Genomic DNA, 25,504 nt, shown 5'->3' on the forward strand with positions numbered 1-25,504 from the left:
TGCCCAGTCTCTGCTGGCGACAAATATGTCATCCAGGTAAATGAATATGAAATTCAAATCCCTGCTCACTGTGTCCATAAGGCACTGGAAGGTCTGGGCGGCGTTCTTGAGCCTAAACGGCATGCGTAGGAACTTGAACAAGCCGAAGGGGGTGATGATGGCCGTTTTGGGTATGTCCTCAGGGTGCACCATGATTTGATGATACCCGCGCACCAGTTCGACCTTGGAGAATACCCTTGCGCCACGCAGGTTGGCCGTAAAGTCCTGGAGGATGTGAGGGATCGGGTAATGGTCAGGTACCGTCGCGTCGTTAAGCCGTCGATAATCTCTGCAGGGGCGCCATCCGCTGGAGGGTTTCAGGACCAGGTGGAGTGGTGAGGCCCAAGGACTGTCAGAGTGTCGAATGATCCCTAGCTCCTAAGGTGCGAGAGCTCTTCTTTCGCTATCTGGAGCTTGTCCGGCGGGAGCTGGCGTGCCTTGGTGTAGATTGGTGGGCCTTGGGTGGGGATGTAATGAAACACCCCATGGCTTGGTGAGGTGGCGGAGAACTGCAGCTTGAGGAGGGACGGGAACTCGTCCAGGATACGCTGAAACTCTTCCTTGGGCGTGCTGACCATGGACATTTGCGGCTGCTCTGTGCAGGAGGCGTTGAGGTGAACGGATTGGAAGGTACAGGCATCTACCAGTCACCTACCTCGAATATCGACCAGGAGTCCGTGGGCGAGGAGGTAATCGACACCCAGGATGGAGGCTGGAAGGGACGAAATGGTGAACCTTCACGAGAACTTCCACTGGCCTATCTGGAAGTGGATGGTCTTGTCTCCATACATCCGGATCTCTGTCGAATTGGCTGCACAGAGGGGAGATCCTCGAGGCTGGTTCCAGGACTCGATGGCTGTGGCCGGGATGACGCTGATCTGGGCCCCGGTGTCGACGAGGAAGCATTGGCCGCTGACTGAATCCCACAGGTAGAGAAGGCTGTGTTCTTGGCCAGCCGCCGCAGCCATTAACAGCAGCCGTCCTGCTCATTTCCCTGGAACGAGCAGGGCTGACGACACTTCCAAACCTTGGCTACCCAGCACTGGTGGAAGAAGCAGAGGCCTGAAATGGATGACTTGTGTCTGGCTATGCTCTTTGAGGCCCATGCAGGGGCCGGGTGTTCCACTGCAGTGCTAGAGGAAGGCTTGGCATGGTCATGCCCGTGACTCGTAACCTGCTGGACTGCTGAGCCCTCCGGGAATCGATCGAGCCTAGCTCCTGAGCCTTTTGAGCGACCTTCCTAGGGTTCTCAAAGCTTTCCTGGGACAGTATCGGCCGGATGCCTTCAGGCAGATGGTCGAGGAAGATGTGCTCAAAGAGTGGGCAGTTGCTATGATCACCCATGAGCGCGAGCATCTCGTCCATCAACTCGATTTGAGTTGTCCCCTAAGGCGTCAAAGCGCAGCATCCGAGCAGCACGCTGGCGCCTGGAGAGGCTGAGAGAGCCGGTGAGCACCCGCTTGATGGTCCCGTACTTATCAACCGTGGGTGGGTGCTGAACGAGGTGCAGCAGTTGTTTGGCGGTGGCCTAGTCCAGGGAGGCGAGCACATGGTAAAACTTGGTCGAATCCGATGAAATCTGGCAGAGGTGAAACTGAGCCTCTGTGTGGCTGAACCAGGTCTCCGGCTCCTGAACCCAGAAGTCAGGAAGCTTGATGGCTATAGCGTTGATCGAAGGATCGTTCATGTTGCATTCAAAAACGTTTGAACCTGTCGGGGTCACCAATTGTAGTGGCAGCTATACTGCTAACTGAAGGATCACACATCCAGACTGGTTGAGTTCAGAGAGCAAAAACTGATTTATTTCAGGCTTATACTCCCAGCCCGGACCTGGCTGAAAACCTGGCTCCGACGTTACCGGGGCATCACGTGGGTCCTCAAGCGCGGGCTTCTGAGCCCGGTGCATGCCCAGTTCGCCTGCCTAATGGTGTACCGCCACAGGACCTTATTAAAAAGTCTCCCTAATGTTTCTCCACCAACTGATGAATGGCTTACTACCCTGGTTTACTCCTGCTCTTAAATAATTATCCTCCAGTCCCCTAACCCTTCACCCGTACCCAGCAAAAATGCAAAAAACTTAGTTGGGACCCCACCACTCTCCTTTCTCACCGTCAATATCAGGACAGGGTGTTTATACCCCTATATGTCCGAAGACATTTAGCATCTTTCTAATGCTAACATTCTGGAACATCACTGTCACTTGACCTGAGTTATACCTCTACCATGAACTTTTCCTCAGTGAATAGAGAGGGTTCAAAGCAGAGATTTCACCTGTGGTGCTTACAAAGAACATTACAGCACATTCAGGCCCTTTGGCCCACAATATTGTACCAACCTAAATAAACCAAATCAGCAATCTAAACCTTTCCGATCTCAACCTTAACCCTCTATTTTTCTTGCATCATGAGCCTTTTAAATGTTCCCATTGTACCAGCTTCCACTACCACCACTAACAATGCATTTCAGGCACCCACTACTCCCTCTGTAAACTTTCATCCCATCAACTTATACAGGTAACTTCTGATGTTTGCTGCTGTGGCCTGGGAAGAAGGTTCTGGCTGACCACCTCATGATCTTCTAGACCTCTATTAAGTCAACTCTCATCCTTCTTCCCTGTAAAGAGAAAAGCCCTAGCTCTGTTAACCTATCCTCATAAAACAGATTCTCCAATCCAGGCAAAATCCCAGTAAATCTCCTCTGCACCCTCTCCAAAGCTTTCACATCCTTCCCACAATAAGGCACCAGAATGGAACACAATATTCTAAGTGTGATCTAACCAGTTTTATAGAGTTGCAAGATTTCTGAACTCAATCTTCCTACTAATGAAGACAAACATACCCCAGCCTTAATTACCCGATCAGTCTACATGGCCACCTTGAGTGATTTATGGATTTGGACCCCAAGGTCCCAATGTTCTTCCACACTGTTAAGAATCCTGCTATTAACCATGTACTTTGTCTTCAAGTTTGTCTTTCCAAAATTCATCACATCACACTTATCTGGATTGAACTCTATCTGCCACTTTACTGTCACACTCAGCAAACCGTCTACATCATGTTGTAACCTACAGCAACCTTCTGCACTATCCACACCACCTCCAACCTTTGTGTCATCTGCAAACTTACTGACCCATCCATTTCTTCGTCCAGGTCATTTATAAGAATCACAAAGAACAGGGATCCCAGAACCAATCCTTGCAGAACTCCATTTGTCACTAACTTCCAGGAAGAAAACGTTCCAGCTACCACAGCCCTCTACTTTCTGCAGGCAAGCCAATTCTGAATCCACAAAGTCAAGATTCCACGGATCCAATGCCTCATGATTTTCTGAATGCATCAACCACAGGGGAACTTGTTAAAAAAATTGATATAGAGCACATCTACCACCTTGCCTTCATCAATTTCTTTTGTTACTTCCTCAATAAACTTAACTAGTTGCTGTGGGAAGTGAGAGAGATAACTGGAGCATTATCTACGAGCTTTGAATCCTCTTGACTACAGGGGAGGTGCCGGAGGATTGGAGAAGGTAAATATCGTCCTCTTGTTTAAAAATGGAAATAAGGGAAAATCCTGGAATTATTGACCAACAAGTATTTCGTCTGTAGTGTTTAAATTATTGGAGAGGATTCTTAAGGATAGGATCTATGAGCATTTGGAGAAGTACTGTCTCCTCATGGATAGACAGCATGGCTTTGTGAAGGGAAGGTCGTGCCTCATGAGTCTAATTGAGTTTTTTGAGAAGGTTACAGGTGGATAGGGGAGAGAAGGAAAACCAAAACAAGGGGGGGGGGTGGCTCTTTCAATAGAGAGGGAAGGGGTGGAGAGCTGATGGAAAGAAGGCAGAGGGATGTAGAAAAGAGGGGGAATGGGGAGTGGGTTGGCAGAAACCAGAGAAGTTGATGCTAATGCCATCTAGTGGATTCAAACCCAGATCATTGAAACTGTAGTAAGCTGCACTAACCACTATACTAATCGTGCAGACCAAAGTTAAATGATTTAACTTTTCATTATTTAAGGAATGTTACATTTTTTAAGTTGCCAGTTATTCAGAAGAGTTGTTAAATCTGGGACCTGAATTCCCTCTCAGATAATTACAAAAGACCTCTTGGAATGAGGTGAGCACAATATGCAAACGACCTGGAGAAAGTCAGCAGGTCATTTAACATCCATAGGAAATAAAGAGTTATTATCGATATGGGCCTGAGCAAAACCAGGCAGTGGGGAGTGAAGGAGAGGAAGGGGCAGATGGAAGGAGCACATGTTAGCATGATCCCACCACCAGACACATCTTCCCGTCCCATCTCTGCTTTCCGGAAGCACCACTTCCTCTGGGAATCCCTCGTCCACTAATCCCCCCATCGATACCTACCTCCTTGACTGCAAAAAATGCTACACTTACACTGGCACCTCCTCCCTCACCGCCATTCAGGACCCCAAACAGTCTGTCCAAGTGAAACAACACTTCACTTGTGAATCTGCATTTACTGCATCCGGTGCTCCCGAAGTGGCCTCCTCTACATTGGGGAGACTGGATGTAGACTGGGAGATCGATTAATTGAGCAATTGCTCTGTCTGCTGCAAAACCAAGGACTTTTCAGTGGCCAATCACTTTAATTCCACACACCAGTCCACATCAACATGTCTCCCCATGGGCTCATGCTCTGCCAAACTGAGGATACACACAAATTGGAGGAACAACACCTTATATTCCATCTGAGCACTATCTAACCAGATGGCATTCACATCGACCTCTAATTTCTGTCAACCCCCCCCCTTCCCTCTCCTATCAGAGAGCTACACCTCCCCCATCACCTCATCTTTTTTTATCCTACCTTCCCACCTGTATCTGCCTATGATTCTTACCTATTAGCCTGTGCTCCTACACCCCCACCCCACTTCCTTTCCCCTCCCCTTACTATTCAGGCACCTGGCATTTTTGCTTTTACTTAATAAAGAAGCCCAGTGCATTACAGTCCAGGCCAAAATCTTTAAAGTTCCTTCAAAGTTCACTCTTTCACATTTCCTCTTGAAGCGTAGGCCTTTGAAATTTTATGCCCACAATTAATGTTCAACTGATGGGAAGACTGGAGTTGTGGCTGCTACAGACTCACGAATTCTCTTTGTGTTGCCTTTTAAGAAATTTCCTTCCACACAAGCTGTGGTCAAAATACTCCTGGTCCTTCTGTAGGCAATACTCGAACTGGGCTTCCAAGACCTTGGCACCGATCTCTCCAAGTCACCTTCACTGTTAGTCACAATCAAAATCAAGCACTTTGCTTCCCAAAAAGACCCTCCTGGCACAGGTCCATCCACCAAAAACACCCAGTCATTCACTGAGCATGCTATGCTCGGAATTCCACAAGAACTGCTTCAAAAAGCTGTTTTCTCTACAACAGTCAGAACGGTTCTCCCTTGCAAAATCACAATGTCTTTGAAAATGAATCAAATCTAGAACAGACTGTGACAAACCTTCCGTCAGTTCTTCCAATATATTGAATTGTTGCTGAGCTGTGACCTGTGCTGTGATGGTGCTTATGTAAAATGTTAATTGTGACTATTCAGTCCCTCCTGTCCATACAGTGATAATCCCATTTTACTAAAATGGGATTTCTTAATAGAATATTGCTATAAATTACATTTCCAAATGAATAAATGAGTGCAAAAAGAAGAGTATATAATCTGCGGTTGATTGCTTATTCAGGAAGATGATGCCAAAGGGAAGAAACTGTCCTCGTGCCGCTGAGTGTTTGCCTTCAGGCTCCTGTACCTCCCTCTTAATGGTAGTAGCGTGAAGAGGGCACGACCTGGGTAGTGAGGGTCGTTCAGGATAGAGGCTGCTTTCTTAAGACACAGCCTCTTGTAGGTGTCCTCAATGGAATGAAGTCTGGTGCCTATGATGTCACTGGTCGAGTTCACAACTCTTTGGAGTCTTTTCCTGTCCTGTGCATTGGCACGTCCATACCAGACAGTGATACAACCAATCAGAATGCTCTCCACCTGCAGGAATTTTCAAGTTTTTTGTGATGTACCAAATCATTTCAAACTCCTCACAAAGTATAGCCACTGGCGACCCTTCCTCGTGATTGTATCAACATGGAGGTCCCAGGGCAGACCTTCAGAGATGTTGACACTGAGGAACCTGAAGTTCTTAACCTTTTCCTGGTTTTTTGTTCTCTTGATTTTCCCCTCCTGAAGTCCACAATAAGCTCCTTGGTTTTGCTAATTTTGAGTGCAAGGTTGTTGTGGCGACCTATCAGCGATAGATAGCTGATCTATCTCCTTCCTCATTGCAGTCCATGATTCTGCTGAGGACCATAGCGTCATCAGCAGATTTATAGGTGGCATTTCATGGAACAAGACAACATAGTATAGGCTTGTCAGCTCTCGATGTTGTGTCAATCTATCTATACCTACCAAATAAACCCAAACCCTCCCTACCTCATAACCCTCTATTTTTCTTTCATCCATGTGCCTAAGAGTCTCTTAAATGTCCCAATTGTTTCAATTGTGCATAGTCACACAGTCTTGGGGGTAGAAGGAATAGAGCAGTGACTTATGCACGCATCTTTGAGGTGCTCCTGTGTTGATCATCACTGAGGAGGAAACATTTCCAATTCGTACTGACTGTGGTCTTCCGATGAGGAATTAAAGGATTCACTTGCTGAGGGGGATGCAGATGATCAGGATTTGGAGCTTGTTGACCAGCACTGAGGGCATGATGATGTTGGAGGCTGAGCTGTATAAGTTGATGTATGAGTTGCTGTTGGCTAGGTGATTCCGAGCAGATGGCTTGCCCATCATTCTATCATGGTTTGTAGAACAATACTTGAAAATGCTTTATTTAGTGCATAGAGTATTTTGATCTTTTAACCTTATGAGCTCTTGAGTAAATTCAATTGGTCTTTTAAATCACTGGTTTTATCCTTTCACCTGTCAAACACTTCAGCTGCTTCAGCTGGCTGAATCATTCTACAATTTGTGGTCAATCAACAATAGGTGATCAATACGTGAATGGCTTAGATAGATGGACAGTCAGAACCTGTTTTCTGGGGGGACATTAGCAAATACCAGAGGGCATTATTTAACATGAGTGGAGGAAAGTTTAGGGGAGATATCAGAGGTAAGTGGTTTTTTTTTTATACACAGAGAATTATGGGTAATTAAAAGCAACTTTTGTTTAAGTAACCATTGATCTTGGTGACTATCTATTGCTACTGGGTTTTGGGGTCCTCTGGGCTCGTAACAGGACAAATTAGATTGTTGTGGAGTAGATTTACATAGGTCAGCACATCATGGCTGAACCATCTGTACTATGCAGGAATGTTTCTGTGTTTTCTTTGTCTTTTTAACTTCAGTGTAAAGTGCATGTTTAAACTCCAGTAACACTCAATTTTATCAAAGTGGAGTGTTAGGAGGAACTAACCTCGATATAACTCAATGCTAAAAAACATGTAACATTGTCATCTCTTGGGTATCCTGGCCAATGTAGCTCCAAGTACTGTCGTACCCAGAGAGTTTGGAATTCCAGATTCAAGAGTTTTGTTAATTGGAAATTATGGCAATGTTTGTGAATGAAATGCTGCAAGTGTGGAAGGGAAAAAGAGCAAAATCTAATGGTGACAATGAGATAGCAAATGTTATCCTGGAAAAAATCTACAGAGGATAGGATGCCACGGGAAGACATGCAAGTGGATTAGGAATTCTGAAGAATTGTGTGGAGGGTGACGGCAGCTACATTAAAAAAATGGGTATGGAAGCAAAAAAGTGCGGCCACAACAAGTCAATATCATGAAGTGTTTGAAGTTCATTGAAAGTGTGACATATGGGGAGAAGCTGAGATCTCAGCTGAAGATTCCTGGCCAGAAAATAATTGTTAGAAGGATGGGGGACAGTCAGAATTAAAAGATCTGGAGGAGCTTTGACAATGTGGAGAGAAACTCAAGGCTTATGCTCTTGCAGAAAATCTACAAACATTTTCAAACCAAGATCACTCAGAGGAATTTTGGGCAGACTTCTTAATTATTTTCCACTTCCTGATCTATAGATGGAAAAATGAATTTGTAAAGCATACTTTGAAATTTTTGAATTCTCCAAAAAACTTCTTAACCAATTAGCACTTTTGAAATGTTATTATCATTTTAAAGTGAAAAATACAGTGACCAAATTTTGCACAGTGAGAAATGACTGATAACTTGCTTTAGTCATTGACGCTGGGAAATGTCAAGACCAGTTACACGACAATTTTCATGCCTTCAGATGGTTAATGATGCATGTTTTTGTTATAATTTGTTTCTAGTTTCTTAAATATCGCTTCCATCATTTAAGTGTTTTAAATAGTCAGTCAATTATACAGGACTTAAATTAATGTCATTTTCATTGCTGCTGGAAAAGTATTTTAATTGACCTTTTATGGGAGAACTTCAGCCTCCAGTGGAAGGCTCACTAGCAGATATACTTTGTGAGGTGCTTGAGGACATTGGGTATGTCACCGTGGAGAGTATTCTGGTTGGTTGTATCATTGTCTGGTACAGAGGTGCCAACACTCAGGACAAGATTAAAAACTCCAGAGGATTGTTAACTCAGCCTGCAATGTCACAGGGACCGGACCACTTCATCAGGGACATCTACAAGAGGTGGTGTCTTAATAAAGCAGCCTTTATGCTCAAAAACCCCAACCATCGAGGCCAAGCCCTCTTCACTCTGTTACCATCGGGGAAAAGGAACAGGAGCCTAAAGACAAGCACTCAGCAGCACAAGGACTGCCATCAGATTCTGAATAATCAATGAACCAAAGATACTGCCTTATTTTGACTTTTCATATATTTTGATTATTTGCTTTGACAATGTGGACATCTGAAGGCATAAGCTTTGCTTGTGACCACTTCACATCCTTTGTGCACCCTGTCTACAGTGTTCAGATAAAATTTCCAAATCTAAATGAAGTCAAAGGATTCTGAGGTGAATGGGTTTAACAAGGAATACACAGAAAGAGTTTGACGAGGCAATTGGGTGGGATCTTTGGATTATCATGCATTCTTTCTACTGTTTGAACTTGGCTTCCATCTGTTCCTGTTGGTTAAACAGGAGGTGTTTGCTGTCTTCCTGGATGTTTCTCAGTATTTAATCAAAACTGGAAACTGTAACTCTTTCCATCACTCAGCAAGTCAGGTTCTGTCTGACTTGCTGAGTGTTTCCAACACTTCCTCATCTGATTCCAGATATATAAAGTCTCACTCCTGCTACCCTCTGTGTCTTCTGACCTCAATGAAACTAAAAATAAATTTAGGAACAGCACTTAACCTACTGACTAGGTACATTACAACACTACAGAATAAATGCCCAAGGATGACCTCCAAGCCTCTTAAGCTGAACTAGTTTATGGGGAGACCCTTGCAGTCCCGGGCCAATTCACATTGGCTTTATTTTGCTTTCAAGCATCCACAACATTTTCCCCTGCTGTCGATTCTGCTTCATTTGTACCTTCTCTGTTATCTGTCTATAGGCCTACATCATATTTCATGTTGGACTGGCAATGCATTCATTATTTAATCTCTCCAGCTTTTCTCTTATTTTTCTCTTCAGTCTATTTGCATCTTAAGATTTCCGTCAGCCGAAGAGACTGGTCAATGTAAACCTTCTTGTTCGAGCATCCATGTCAGGCACTTATTTCTGGCACTAACCTGCATTGTTGCTGTTCCTTAGTGACAAAGTTGATTCACAATGGAATGTAGTAAAATGTGCTCAAGCACTTCAACAAAGTATTTTCAACACATCAGAATAATTCTTACCTTTACAGCCGTTGCAATGAAGCTGCTGCCATGGATTTTTGGGGTGGGTGATGGTGCTCCTTGTGAAATACCTGTCTGCTTGGCTGTGGGACTCCCTGCTACAAGCAAAACAAATAAGTCATAATTTAAAAACAATATTGGACAAAAGGAGTTAAAAAGCTATTTACTAGAGGAACTCATCAGATCAAGCAGCATGAGTGGGAGAAAAAGAAAGGCCAGAGCCCTTCAAGCCCAAGTCCAGGGTGGCAGGGGATGGACAGGGACCTGTAAGCGATTGTAAAGCGAGGGAGGGTGAAGGATGATGGAGGCAATTGATTGGCGGGTGCCAGACAAAGGCAGGGTTGTGAGAGAGAAAGGGAAAACATGGGTCAGGTGGATGAAGATGAGTCATAGAGCATGGAGGGTGTGATAAATTGAGACAGAGACTGCCAGTGGGTGGTATACCTGTGGAATTTGATACCACAGGCAGTTGTGGAGGTTGCATTATTGGGTATATTTAGGATAGAAGTTAATAGGTTTCTGATTAGCCAGGGATCAAAGATTATGGGGAGAAGGCTGTGCAGTGGGGCTGAGTGGGGAAATGAATCAGCTCTTGATTAAATTGCAGGGCTGACTCTGGCTGAAAAGCCTATTTCTGTTCCCAAGTCTATGGATCTCACAGGGTGGTGGGAATAAGATGGGCCAGGAGGCACCTGCAAGTCCATAAAGTCAAATAAAAAAGTAAAGACTGATCATGATAAGAGGGTATTAAAAGTGGTATAATGAGAGCTGATAGGAAAGAGGTGAAGGATAGATGGGACCAGATGGAACTGGTGGGGGTGGGAAAGAATCCTGCAGAGGAAACGGTGGTGAGTGAGGATGGAACCAGAGGGGAGATGAATGAGAATGGGTAGGTGAGAAAGAAGGCATAAATGAAAGAGAGGGAAGAACAGCAGAAGTTTGTAAGAAGGAGAGGGTATTTTACATGAAATTGGAAAATTCAAAATTCATCCTATTGGGCTACAGGTGCCCAGGCAGAATATGGGTTATTCTTCCTCTTGTTCACGTTGGACCTCACTCAGGCAGTTGAGAAAATCAAGGATGGGCTGGTTGGTACAACAACAAGCTTGGGATGGCTTTTGCAGACATCTGTGGTATGGTACCCAGGTCTGCACTTGGTCTCACCGATGTTGCTTCTTGATATAAGCAACATAGTTATAAAATGCATCTATGATGGGCTATCTGTATCAGGGATGTCATTTAGCTTAGTATGGCACTTAGCTCAGCATGAGGGAGCAGTTAATTCTCAAATGTTTCAGCCCAACACCAGAATACAGTTAGAACTTGAATGCAGTTATTGCACCTCCCAAATACCAAAGCTGAAGTATTTGCAATCTTCACTCTCAAGATTCATCCTGTACTTCACAATAACAAGCCAGCTTTATAGCCGTTCGCTCCATTTAACATAAAACGATGTGTTAGCCGAGACCAGAGTAAACAACCTTAGACTCCAGAGCGGCATTTGACTTTATGGACTTGCAGGTGCCTCCTGGTCCATCTTATTCCCACCACCCTGTGAGATCCATAGACTTGGGAACAGAAATAGGCTTTTCAGCCAGAGTCAGCCCTGCAATTTAATCAAGAGCTGATTCATTTCCCCACTCAGCCCCACTGCACAGCCTTCTCCCCATAATCTTTGATCCCTGGCTAATCAGAAACCTATTAACTTCTATCCTAAATATACCCAATAATGCAACCTCCACAACTGCCTGTGGTATCAAATTCCACAGGTATACCACCCACTGGCTGAAGAAACTCTTTTACCAGCAGACACCCTTCAATCCTGAAGTTGTGCTCTCTTGTCCTAGACTCTCCGAACATGGGAAACAACCTTTCTACCTCTACTCTGTCCATGACTTTCAGATGTTTCAATGCGATCCTCCCTCATTCTCCTAAATTCCAATCAGTACAGGCCAAGAGCCTTCAAATGCTCCTCATGATAACCCTTTCATCTTTGTGAACCTCCAATTTCAGCACATCTTTTTTTTAAATGAGGAGCTCAAATATGCTCACAATACTCCAAGTGAGGTCTCACCAGTGCCTTATAAAGCCATTCTATCCAGTCTTGCTGCTCTTCTAACTGCCCTGGCCATGAGTCAGGTGGATAAAGATGAGTCATAGAGCATGGAGAGTGTGAAAAATTGAGACAAAGACTGCCAGTGCTGGATCATAACAGCGTGATAAAAGTGGTATAATGAGAGCCAAAAAGGAAGAATCATAGTCTTGTCATTAATTCCCCTGATCATTGAACTTTTGATCATTGAACCCCACAACACATCAGGCATGTGGGGGTTGGAAAGAATATTGTTGAGGCTGCAGACCAGATGTAGGGCTTGATTCCTCCCTTTAAACACATCACCTTTCACCCTTAATCTATGTCCTCTAGTTTTTGTCTCACTTAACCTCAATGGGAAAAAAAATCTGCTTGCCTTTACTCTGTCACAAGATATGGGAAATCTCCCCTCACTCTTCTACGCTCCAGGGAATAAACTTTTAACTTTTCAATCCATCTCTGTAATTCATCCCTCAAGTCCTACAAAAATCCTTGTAAATCTTCTCTGGATTCTTTAATCTTATTGGTATCTGTTAGGTGACCAAAACTCACATCATATTCCAAGTTTGGCTTCACCAATGTCTTGTATATATTGTATATAAACAAAGTATTTTAACAAACAGACTAAAAGAAAGACAAAAAACATACTATGCACTTAAACAAATATACCATGGCAAATTGAAAAAGAAAAAAAAATGTTACTATGCTACAAAATCTAACCCTTTCCCTTCTGAAGTTGTTGGTTGTTGCATATAATTTACAACCACATAGAGAGGACTAAAATCACAAAACAATATCTAAATAATCTTATAAATTATGAAAGTAGTTGATAAAGTACCCTGTAGCGAGTTGTGCGTGAGCGCAGCGAAAAGACTGAGACAACAGGCTGAGAGCTTGAGTAACACAATTACTTTACTTTGGATTCCGTGCTGCAGCCTTTAAGGCTGGCCCGCCCTCACGTTATGGAGTTTGCGTCATGTTGACGCAAGTGCGCACGTGCTCTTCCAGACTGGACCCGAAGAGAAGGTCTCATGATGCCGTCTTTGCTGCAGCTGACAATGCGCTAAAAAAGGGGTCGGTTCGACACTAAAACTATGCGTGTGGCCACACAAACCACCCTCCCCTCCCCCAGAACCGGTACCAATGGTTTCACAATGCATCGAAGCGAGGTCTGCTGTCTCAGTGGCCAACCCCTACATTCCGGTGGGGTAACCTGGACTGGTTGTGACAAGTCCCAGGTGGGCTGGTTTCAAGCGGTCCAGTGTGAACAGGTCCTCCTTGCCTCCAATGACGGGTGCAAAGGTGGATGCGTTCCTTTGCAGCACCTTGTAGGGTCCCTCATAGGGGCACTGAAGAGGTGTCCTGTGCGCGCCCCTTCACATAAACACATATTTGCAGGAGGATAAGCCTGGTAGTTGCAAGGTGGCTGACCATGTCACGGTGGTGCAAGTGAGCCGAATTTGTCTTGCAGCCTCTCCAGTACGTGCGGTGTTGGTGGCTTAACTGGATGCTGAAGGAAGGAATTGGCCCAGGACTGCAAGGGTCTCGCCATAAACTAGTTCAGCTCAAGAGCCTTGGATATCATCCTTGGGCGCTGTGCCTATCCCTAGGAGAACCCAGGGAAGTTCGTCTACCTACTTGAGCTTCTCGACCCGTACCATCAGTGCTGATTTCAGGTGCCAATGGAAGTGTTTGACCAGCCTGTGGGCCTGAGGATGGTAGGCTGTAGTGCAATGTAATTGGGTCCCCAGTAGTTTGGAGAGCTTGTTCCACAGGGCAGAGGTCAATTGGGCTCCTTAATCAGTTGTTATGTATGCTGGGACACCAAAACAGGAGACCCAGGCAGAGAAGAAAGCCCTGGCACGTGTATTGGTGGAGGAGACGGGAGGGGGAAGGCCTCTGGCTATCGGGTGAACCTGTCCACCATTATGAGCAGGTAGCTCAACCCTCAGGAGACTGGCAAGGGCCCCACTTTGTCAAGGTGGACATGCTGGAACCTGCAGGTTGGAGTGCAAATTGTTGGACGTGAAGCTTGATGCGTTGCTGGACCTTTGCAGTCTGGCAGTCCGTGCAGGTTTTTGCCCTCTGTGATCTGTTTGCATAGGTCATGCCACACAAATCGGGTGGATACCATCTAAATGGAGGGGTGAGACAAACTGTGCATTGTGTCGAAAACCATTCACCTCCATTAGATGGGGACCAGCGGCCAGTGTTGGTCCATGGAGACGTCACAGAGGAGAATAGTACCATTGGTGTCTCGTGGGAAGTCCTGGAAGCTGCAATCCTGTGACCACAGTTCTGAAACTGTGCGTTTCAGGGCTGTCCTGCTGGGCTTGAGCCAGGTGTTAGTAGATAATGCCTTGTGACGGGGCATTGACTGCTGGCCTGGAGAATGCGTCAACGACACTGTTTTATTTGCCCGAGAGGTGGCAGGTGGTGAATTCAGAGATGAAGGATGTGTCTCTGGCGGGCGATGCATGGGTCAGAGGACTTGGAGAAGGCAAAAATGAGCGGCTTGTGGTCTGCGTAGACCATGAAGGGCTACCCCTCCAGGAAGTAGCAGAAATGGCAAACGGCAAGGTAGAGGGCTAGCAGCTCTCTGTCGAATGCACTGTACTTTAGTTTGGACAGTAACAGGTGGCGACTGAAAAAGGAGAGAGGATTCCATGAGTTGACAACAAACTGTTCCAGACAGTGCCTATCGCTGTGTTGGTCGTGTCAACACCGAAAGCCATCGGTATGTCCATTGCTGTATGAGCCAGGACCTCCTTGATCTTCTCGAAAGCGTTGTGAGCTTCATCTGTCCACATGAGCTCCTTTTTCGAGCCCGACATTAGAACGAAGAGAGGGCGCATAATCCTGGTGGCAAAATTCACCATGCCTACAAACTCTTGTAGCCCTTTCAGTGTCGTTGGTTTGGCGAACTATCATATGTCCTCCTCCACCTTGTCGAGTAGAGGAGTGGCACCATCTTTGATGATTATGTGACCCAAAAAGTTGATCTCTTCGAGGCTGAACTGACATTTTTCCGGTTTAATGGTGAAGCTGAATTCAGCAAGGCAGTTGAAGAGCTGATGAAGATATGCAATGTGCTCCTATGGCATCTTGCTGGCTTCCAGGATATCGTCGAGGTAGATGAAAAGGAAAGGCAAGTCTCTGCCGACCGCGTCCATAAGGCTCTGGAAAGACTGGGCCATATTCTTCAAGCCAAAGGACAAAGGCCGAAAAGAGTGATGATGGTGGTTTTTTTGGACATTGTCCGGGAGCATGGGAATCTAATGGTATCCCCGGATATGGTCGACCTTAAAGAGCCTCACGCCATGGAGGTTTGCACAAACTCCTGGATGTGGGGGGGTGGGGTAGTGGTCGGGCATTGTCGCATTGTTGAGGCATCTCCACAGGGTCTCCAACTGCCGTTAGACTTTGGTACTAAGTGGAGGGGTGAGGCCCACAGGCTATCGGAATGGCAGATGATGCCAAGTTCTTCCATGTGCTTAAACTCTTCCTTGGCGAGGTTGAGATTTTCTGGGGCCAGGCGACAGGCTTGAGGATGCAACAGTGGGATTGTGGTTGCGATGTGATGCTGGATGCCGTGCTTTGGCATGATGGCGGTGAACGTGGCCTCAGGATAGAGGGATAGCTAGCGAGGAGGCGATTGTTTTGTCCATGTGGAACCTTCACCGAGGTGAGCTGGTGGATGGTTCATTGGATGTGCCAAGGGGCATCGTCTGTAAAGTTTCTGCATGGACTAATCATCTGCCTTGGAGGTCCATCAGTAGAGAGTGTGCCCAAAGGAAATTTGCGCCTAATAGAGGCTTGTCCAATGAAGCCAATGTGAATGACCAATTGAAAGTGGTGTCGCCAGAACGTATAGGAATTTGCCTCTTAACAAAAGTTTTAATGGTGGTGTTGTTGGCAACGTGCAGGGAGGGGCCGTGAGGTGTCGTGTGTGTCTCGAGCGATGTAGGAAGAATGACTGTTATTTCTGCACCCCCCCCCCCCACCAACCCTGCCGTGTCCATGAATTTAAGGTCTCAAAAATATATCTGGTGTACAAGTCGAACCCCATTTTTTTGAGTTTTTTTTGGATTTCACGACTTGACTTGTACGCCGAAATATAAGGTAGTTGTTCAAATGAAGTTAAATTATTTTCAATAAATAAATCTTGAAAGGTCTGCATACCCAACTTAAACCATTCACTAAAAGCAGAATTTTCCACAGGTGAGAAAATAATTAAATAATATGGGATTAGCAAGTAAAAATCTCTATCTAAAAGATTTTCTAAATTGAAACCAGAATCACAAAGTATGCTTAACCACAAAATTATCAGTTAACCCATTTCAATTCTCCATCCTTTCCCTTGCTGATGTGTCTGTCCATGGTCTCATGCACTGCCAGACTGAGACCACCCGCAAACTGAAGGAACCACACCTTGTCGTCTGACTGGGCACCCTCCAACCAGATGGCATTAACATCGACTTCTCTGCGTTTTGTTCAAACCCCCGTCCCTACTTATTGCCTTCCCCCAGCTCTGTCTTTCTCCCTTTTCCCTGTCTCCTTTTACATAGACATAATCACTTCTGACCTCGTCCCTGGATCATATCCAATCATACCTTTTGTTGGTCTGGACATCTCCCCCAGCCAGCTCTGTCTCTATTCTGAAATTTCCTGATTTTTTTTGTTGCTCATTCTGCTTATTATGTGTTTATGCCTTGAAGAAAGGCTCAGGCCTGAAGCATCAGCAATATAGCTTTGTCTCCTATGGACTCTGAAAGACCGGCTGAGTTTTCCAATTGTCATCTTCTCTCAATAATCAGCAGTGACAGTGCTGTTATTTAGCAATGACCTATTTATTTTGGATTCTGGCAGCTCATTCAACTTTGGCCTAAACTAAGGAAAAAACAGTAGCATAGCTTTCTAGTAGTGCCAGCGACCCGGGTATGAATCCAGCATTGTCTGCAAGGAGTTTGTATCTTCTCCTTGTGTCCATATGATTTTCTCTGGGTGCTATGGTTTTCTCCCACATTCCAAAGACGCAAGAGTTTGTAGTTTAATTAGTCACATGGGTGTAATTGGGCAGTGTGGGCTCGTGGACCACAAGGACCTGTAACTGTGAGGTATCTCTAAATTTTAAAAAAAATTGAAATCCAGAGGGAAAGGGAGACCAACTGCCCTTAAAATGGAGGCAACTATTGAGGGTGCTATGTCAAGCAAAACCTAATCTAATTAAACTGAATAAAGGGAAGACTTGCTGAGCTTTACCCAGTATAAAGTTAAATGGAAATGGGTGTTAGGAGTCCATTAGCTGAGTTCTAGTCCAAGGCCATTGCTGTGAATGTCCTAAGCTGCTTCGGAACTTTTGCTCCATTATCGCAGAAGAGGGAGTACCTGCATAAAATTTCTGTGTACAAGCAACCATGCACAGAGCTTTTGACATTTCTCCTCTTTCTATATGTGATGAGTGGATGAAGGGAAATAAGTGCCGTGTAATTGATTACTTTTAGTCCATACCTGTACTTGATGTTGGCACTCCGATTACTTGTCCAGGTTTGTCCACTATAATGTAGGGGTTGCTTATGACCGAGATGGAAGATCCTTGCTTCATATGGACAGGAGTAGAGGTTGGTGTGCGCGGCAAAGGAGAGTGACATGGAGTGGAGATCGGAGATCCTGCAGTAGCATAAAACGATGAGTACACAAAAATATTTTCAAATTCAATTAATAAAATAAAAGCAAATTCCAGTTTGTGAACAAATTGCTGCTTTTGGAAGCTTGCTGCTGCAATGACTTTGCAGTTACTCAACTGGTTTTAAAAAGTCTCAAATGAAGTCATCTTGGATCATTCCATAGTTATATTTTTATCAGTTTGTAAAGTTACTGATTATCATTCCCAATCTGTTCAACATTTTTTACTTATGTGTTCACTTTTAGGGACGAATACTTTGCTGACCAAGCCAGTAATAATTCCGCTTCAAAAGTTGGTGGTGGGCACCCTTCATGAATTGCTGTAATCTTCTGATGTTTCCATTGTTTCAACCTCATCATCAATGACATTTTCCCAACATTCCTATCCTCAAATGAATCCCCAACTGTATCCACCATCACCATTCCCATTATTTCATTATTACCAAATCATTTCCAAATTTACATTATATTCACAACATCCTATTACTTCACCTTCATCAGGGTGGAAGAATAGAGGCACCTTGGGGTCCAAATCCATAGATCGCTCAAGACTGCTGTGGAGGTTGATAGCAGGTTGGGCTTAATTAGTCAAGAGTCATGAGGTGATGTTGCAGCTCAATAAATCTCCAGTGAGATCACACTTAGAATGTTGTGTTCAGTTTTGGTCACCTGAGGTGTGGAAGCAATGGAGAGGTCCGAGGAGATGCCTGGATTGGAAAATATGCCTTATAAGGCAAGGTTAGCAGAGCTGGGACTTTTCACTTTGAAGCGTAGAAGGATGAGAGGAGACTTGATAGAAGTCTACAAGATTATGAGAGACATAGATAGGGTGGACAACCAGCACCTGTTTCACAGGGCGGGATCAGCAAATACCAGAGGACGTGTACAAAGTTAAGGGAGGGAAGTTTAGGGGAGACATCAGGGGTAAGTTTTTTTTTTTAAACACAGAGTGTTGTGGATGCCTGGAATGCCTTGGTGGTGGAAGCTGGAAAAGAGACTTTTAGACAGGTACATAGATGAAAGAAAAATAAACACTTGTGAGGTTTGGAGGGTTTTGTTTTTGATATATATAGGTTGGTAGAACAATGTGGGCCAAAGGTCTATACTGAGCTGTTGTGTTCTTTGTTCATCACATCCATTAATCCATCCGAATCATTCCCATTCTTTTCAATCTTCCATTCTTTGCGTCATTCATATCTATTTCAACCAAGCCATAATTCCCATGCTTCCTTTAAAATTCCATCTATTCATCTGTCAGTTTTAGTCGTATGTTAATGGTACCAATGGTGTAAACAAAAGTCACTGAAAGTCCAAAGCAGCTGACTGGCATTTGGAAGAGAAACTCTGGAAAACACATGATGGAATTACCCCCTTCCCTTTCATCTCCAAAATCTGTCATTTTGTTCAATCTTCTCCTCAATTCTTATTAGTGGACCAAATCAACTCTTAAGTTTTTCTCTCCTGTCATTTGCAATCTATCTACTCTTTAAAAACCTATTTCCTCACATTTTGTATGCCTAGGACTTATTTTTCTGAATTTTCCTGGATACTTCATGAGATGCATCAATATTAGGAACATGCCTACCGGACACGATTTTGCAGCTCATTGTTATGGGTTGGAAGGATTTTCCAGGAGATTCAGCGGGGCTGGGCAGTTGTTCCTGGGGAACAATTTTGCAGCTGGCTGTGATTGGTTGGAAAGCAGAGTTGCCTTGTGATCCAAACGTCACCTTCTGTGTGGTCACTGGCCTGTTTGGTGTGCGCTCCAGCGAAGAATGCCCTGAGTGACTGCTGGAGCCAACCTCATTCTTGACAGGGAGTTCCAACTTGACTGAGAAAATAAATAAATATTAGACCCAGACACATAGGAAGAGGACATTAAATCTATGGACCATGACAACTCTTAAAGCATCCCCTCATCCTCCCCCTCTCTGCCCCCAGATACACCCTCTCATCTATCCTGGCTCCCTCTGCCCCAACATGAAATAAACACAAGATTCCCCTTGTCTTTACCTACCGCCCCTACCAGCCTCTGCATCCAACACTTTATCCTCCGGAATTTCTGGCACTTAAAACATGATCCCACTACCACTCTCACCTCTTTGCCTTCCGTAGGGACTGCTTCCCCCATGCACTCATCCTCCCACTAATCATCTCCCTGGCACCTTCCCCTGTGGCCGCAGGCAGAGCCACACGTGCACAGAGCTCCTCCCTCACCATGGTCCCAGGCCCCAAACAGGCCTGTCAGGTGAATCAACACTTCACATGTATCTGTGAGAGTGACCTACTGCATCCAGTGCACCCTTCTCTACATCAGAGAGACTGGTGCAGGCTCGAAGATCACTTTGCTGAGCATCTTCGCTCTGCCCCCATCAGTGACTGGGATCTCCCAGTGGCCAACCATTTCAATTCTGCGCCCCACTCCCACATCTGTCCATGGCCTTGTGTACTATCCCACAAGGCTACCTGTAAATTGGAGCATCATCACCTTATTTTTTCCATCTGGGCAGTCCCCAACCAGATGGCATTAACATAGACTTCACCAGTTTCTGCTGAGTTTCTCCATTCTCCTTCCCTTCCCCCTTTTGTCTTCTTTCCCTCAGCTCTCCACCCCCTTCCCTCTCCATTCACAGGGCCTCCTCCTCCCCCCTGCTTGCTGATGTGCCCTCCCTCCCTTCTCTACCAATTACCTCTGTCCCCTCCCCCCATATCATTTAGTTCAGATGCCAGCTGACATTTCTCCATAGATTGAAGGGCTCAAGCCCAAAAAGTTGGTTATGTATCTCTATCTTTGATATATAAAAGACATTGTTTGACCTGCTGAGGTTCTCCAGCTTTGTGTTTTTTATTTCCCTCACCCCCCATTACCCCACTGTAACCTAGTCTCTGTAATCACTTCTTCCTGCTCCTCTGGTCTAGCGAGCAATTTACATAAGAAAATTTAAAAACCAGCAGGTTGAGGAATGTGGGTGGAAACAAGAGCACACAAAGGATACCTAGATGGTCACCTGGAGAATATGCAATCTTCACAGAAAGCACCAGAAGTCAGGATCTCAGCCAGGTGGATGGAGTTGTACAGCAACAATACAAATGCTGGGTCACTGCGTCTCCCTATTCCTCAGAACACTTCCAGTGCCATCCTGCAAGCAACTCTGACCTCTCCGATTCACACTAGATAGTTGGAGCAGGCTCCTTTACTCCAGATGGTGCTGAGGTCCTTCAGAGCTATTTGAACTGCACTTACCCAGGCAAGTGGAGATCATCCCATCATGATCCCGAGTTGTGTTGTAGATGCCTTTGGGATGTGAAGAGCATGTCCCTTGGCACAGTTGAATAAGTTAGAGCAACACCGTTAAAGTGCCAACGATCGGGTTTCGAATCCCGTGCTGTCTGTAAGGAGTTTATAGGTTCTTCCTGTGTCTGTGTGGGTTTTCCCTGGGGGCTCCGGATTCCTCCAACCATTCGAAACATACCAGGGGTGTAGGTTAATTGGGAGTAAATTGGGCAGCATGGGCAGCGTGGGCCAAAATAGCCTTTATGTCTAAATTTTTTTTAAAATTATGGAGTATGCTTCCTCCGTTATCACTCTGGGTCCTCCTCTCTTCTTCTTTGGTTATTTGGCTGTTCTCAAATGCCCTTAGTGTACACATGAGTGGTAGAATCTGCAGGCAGTTGATGGGAATGTCGGGCGAATATAAGTGGCATTGATATAAAGTTAGTGTAAATTGGTGGTTTGTGATCATTGTGGACTCAGTGGTCTAGTGGGCCTTTTTCCACACCACGTTTCTCTGATTTACATCAACAGAGGAAAAGTATTGAGAGATAGGATTTATGTCACCTTGAAAAAGCAGGGACTGATTAAGAGGAGACAACATGGTTTTGTACAATGGAGATTTGTCTCATAAATCAGATTGAGCATTTAAATTTAATTTGGAGACACACCACAGTGACAGGCCAATCTGGTCCATGGTCCTGCTCCAGCCAACTACACCCATGTGACTAATGTGACTAATCTAGTTCTTCTATGGAACATGGGAGGAAACCAGAACACCACAAGAAAGCCCATGCAAACTCCAAACTCCTCACAGACAGTGGGAGATTCAAACTCAGGTCACTGGCACTGTAATGCCGTTGCTCTAACCGCTACGCTAACTGTGCTGCCCTTTAGAGGAGAGAACTAAGAAAACTGATGAAGGCAAGGCAGTGGGTGTGGCTTGCATTGACTTCAGCAAGGTTTTAATAGTCTCACATGGTGTCTTATCGATGTTACAGGAGGCAGACTGTGGCCAGTGGTGTACTGCAGCAATCAGTGCTGGGTCAGTTACATAAATTACTTGGATCAGAATGTAAGCAGACAGATTATTAAGTTTGTTATTAACAAGCCATAGAGAGTAAAAAAAGGTTGTGAATGCAACATAGAATGACATAGATCAGTGACAGATGGATTTTAACGCAACTACAGAACCTGTAAAGGGCAGGTACATCAGGAGTGTTGACATACAGAGGGATCATGCAGTGCAAGTCATGACACAGTGGAAGGGATAGTGAAGAATGTGTTCAGTATGTTTGCTCTCATAGGCTAAGGCCACGGGGATAAGAGCCAGTATTTCATACTACAGCTTCACAAAACATTGGTCAGGCTGCACAAAGGGTATTGTGCACTATTCTGATCATCACACAACAGGAAAGATGTGCTTGCATTAAACGACATTCATCAGGATGTTGGAAGGAATGGAGGGCTTTACTTATTCTCAAACTGAAACATAGGTGGCTTGTATAGGTTTATAAAATTATATGAGGGGCCGAGATAGGATTCATAGTTAGAATTTTTTTCCATGGTTGGGGAATCTAAAACTTTAGGGTGAGAGGGAAACAATCTGAGAGGCAGGGTTTTCTACACAGGGTGGTAGTTATATGGAGTGAGGTGCTAGAGGCAGATATAATAACATTTAAAAGGTACATTACAGTACAGATGATTCAAGATTACTGTATGGTTTGGTTTAGAATTTGTGTTAAGGGCTGCGTGTATGACCTTTTAGTCATATCAGTGACTTCTTACCTTTGTCTGTAGAGATTCCCAATGGATCATGTGGCATCTTTCCTGAAGCAGAATTCAGACCTGCAGCAGACACATGCACTCCTCCTGCTGATGTTATTGGGGGAGTGGAGGACAATGCAAGTTGTGTGGGTGTGATACACTGAGGTGTCCTACTGCAGGTGGAGGATGAAGAAGGCAGCATCGCTGTGGAACTGTGAATTTGCACAATGGGAAGGTAGTCCTCCCCAAGAGAGTCTCGGTGCAATTCAACATCCACCACCTGTTCCAGAGAAAACACAGAGTACAGTCATTGCAAAGGTTCATTGCCAAATTAATCAAGAGACAGGAAAATACACTGAAGCAGCCTGAGCACTGAAACAGAGTATGATCCAAAAGGCTTACAATAACCACAATACACAAACATACAAAAAAAATCAACGTACAAAAAAAGTACCCAAGATTCTTATGGGGTTCAAAGTGGGAGGCCTGGAAGGAGCTGAAAATCACAGCGTAAGATGGTGGCAGATACAAGTTACCAAGAAGGATGCATAGCTGTGGAGAAGTCAGGTAATCACATGGTCAATGAGCTTGAGAACAGCAAGGATAACAGAGGGGAGCAGTGAGAGAGGCCCTCACAATACTCCCTTTGAACTCCACTTTGCTCTTCCTCTGCCATCTGGTAAAACACAATTCCCAGCCTTGTTTCCAGGCCTCCCTCAGGTACTTGGTGAAACATGAAAGTCTACAGACACTGTGATTGTAGTAAAAACACACCAAAATGCTGGAGGAACACTGCCAGTCTTTCAGCGTCCATAGGAGACAAAGATATATTGCCGACGTTTCAGGCCTAACCCCTTCTTCAAGGAATAAGCAAAAATCTAAGAATACATGCAGTGCTAGCTGGGGAAGGAGTCCTGACTGAGTATGATTGCGTATGATAAGGAGAAAGGTGAGAATATATCATGTCTGTATGAAAGTAGGCAGAACTGGTAGAAGGCAATGAGAGAAGTGGGGAGGGAGGGTTAACGGAAGCCAGAGAAGACAGTTAATGCCATCCAGTTGGAGGATGCCCAGTCAGAGATGAGGTGTTGTTCCTCCAATTGGAAGGTAGTTTCAGTCTGGTAGGACATGAGACCATGCACAGACATGTCAGCAAGGGAATGAGATGGAGAATAGAAATGGGTGGCCACTGGGAGATCCATGCTAATGCAGCGGACAGAGCTGAAGTGCTCAACAAAATGATTTCCCAGTCTCTCCAATGTAGAGGAGACCACAACGGGAGCACTGGATGCAGTAGATGACTCCTGAAATGTTGCTTCACTTGGAAGGACTTTTTGGGGCCCCGAATGGTGCTGAGGGAGGAGGTGTGCACATGGAAGCAGAGTAGGTACTGAGGACAATTTATGGGGAGGGAGTGGATAAGGGAGTCAGGAAGGAGCGGTCCCTGCAGAAGGTGGAGAGGGGAATGTGTGTCTAGTGGCGGGATCACATGGTAGGTGGAGAAATTGGCAGAGGAGGATGTATTGGATGTGGAGGCTGGTGAGGTGGTAGGTGAGCATGAGTAATCCTGTCCTTTTTGTGCATGGTGACGGAAGGGGCCAGGGCAGATGTGCGGATAATGGAGGATATGCGGGTGAGGGCCAAGTTGATGATGGTAGAGGGAAAGCCATGTTGTTTAAAGGAGGACATCTCTAATGATCTGGCATGGAAGTTCTCATCCTAGGTGCAGATGTGGCAGAGACAGAGGAATTGAGAGAATGGAATCCTAACGGGGACAGGGTGGGAAGTGTTGTAGTCAAGGAAGCTGTGGGAGTTGATGGGTTTGTAGATGTCCGTCAAGTGTTTGTCTCCTGAGATGGAGACAGAGATCAAGGAAGAAAAGGGAGTCTGTTGATAGAGATAGACCAAGTGAATTGAGTTCGGGGTGGAAGTTGGTAGCAAAGTGGATGAAGTCGAGGAGCTCATCATGGGTACATGAGGCAACACCAAAGTAGCCACCTATTGATGGTCATCGACAACTACTTCATCCTCGTTGACTTCATCCACTTTGCTGCCCCCCTCCACTTCTTCCTCCAGCTCTGTCTCTCACCCTTTCCCTGTCTCCTATTACACAAATATGATCAATTCTCACCTCTCCCCTAAACATATCCCATTAACACTTTTTGGTCTGGACTCCTTCCCACAGTCAGCACTGTCTCTATTCTGAGATTTACTGTTTTTTGCTAATTCTGCTTATTCCTTGAAGGGTTCAGGCCCGAAACATCAGCAATATATCCTTGTCTCCTATGGATGCTGAAGTACCGACTGAGTTCCTCCAGCATTTCAGTGTGTATCTACTTAGCTCAGGAACTCCTCTTTGATGTCCTGTAATAACAGATCAAATGGAAGCAACATCATCATGACTGATAGTTCCAGGTGCAGGAATGAGAAGAGAGCAGAGGAAAATGGGGAGGAAGGGAGCATACCGTTTCTGCACCAAGCGTCTGCAAGCCTGTGTATGTTCTGTCCAGCTGTGGAAAAATATCAAATACTGATCAGTAATGATTCAATATAAAGTTAACATTGAAAATGTGGACAAAGAACTGAACACAAGGGTAGCCCAACTGCTGATTTTTCACACCTGGGACTCTAATCATATTTAGATTGAGGCAAAGTTATCAAAATAGGTTCTTTACCTAACGAAAACCAAAGTATATCTGAAGTCACACCCAAGTTAGTTTGACCAATTAATCACAATGCAGTAAAAAAAATTAACCCTAATTGGCACTCTTTTTGATGATGGTTGACATCAAAATTAAAATGTTGTACTGGATGCAAAATTATTCAAAGATATGACATACAATGAAAGCTACATTTTGCTTCT

General features: G+C 44.9%; 1 protein-coding gene across 6 annotated transcripts in view; it reads right to left on the reverse strand.

Moving 5' to 3' along the window:
• The window catches only part of yeats2 (YEATS domain containing 2), a 223,639-nt gene that overhangs the window by 151,574 nt on the left and 46,561 nt on the right, over positions 1–25,504 (reverse strand). For 5 of the 6 annotated variants that reach the window (XM_069899312.1, XM_069899314.1, XM_069899311.1 and 2 more), the window contains exons 9-13: positions 25,107–25,151; positions 22,663–22,921; positions 19,189–19,434; positions 17,430–17,588; positions 9,827–9,924 (exon numbers count right to left, since the gene is read on the reverse strand). In XM_069899312.1, the coding sequence (XP_069755413.1) occupies positions 9,827–9,924; positions 17,430–17,588; positions 19,189–19,434; positions 22,663–22,921; positions 25,107–25,151 (807 nt within the window). The remainder of the gene's footprint in view (positions 1–9,826; positions 9,925–17,429; positions 17,589–19,188; positions 19,435–22,662; positions 22,922–25,106; positions 25,152–25,504) is intronic. The other variant, XM_069899313.1, reaches the window with a different exon arrangement.

This window comes from Narcine bancroftii, chromosome 9 (assembly GCF_036971445.1).
Source record: "Narcine bancroftii isolate sNarBan1 chromosome 9, sNarBan1.hap1, whole genome shotgun sequence".
NCBI lineage: Eukaryota > Metazoa > Chordata > Chondrichthyes > Torpediniformes > Narcinidae > Narcine > Narcine bancroftii.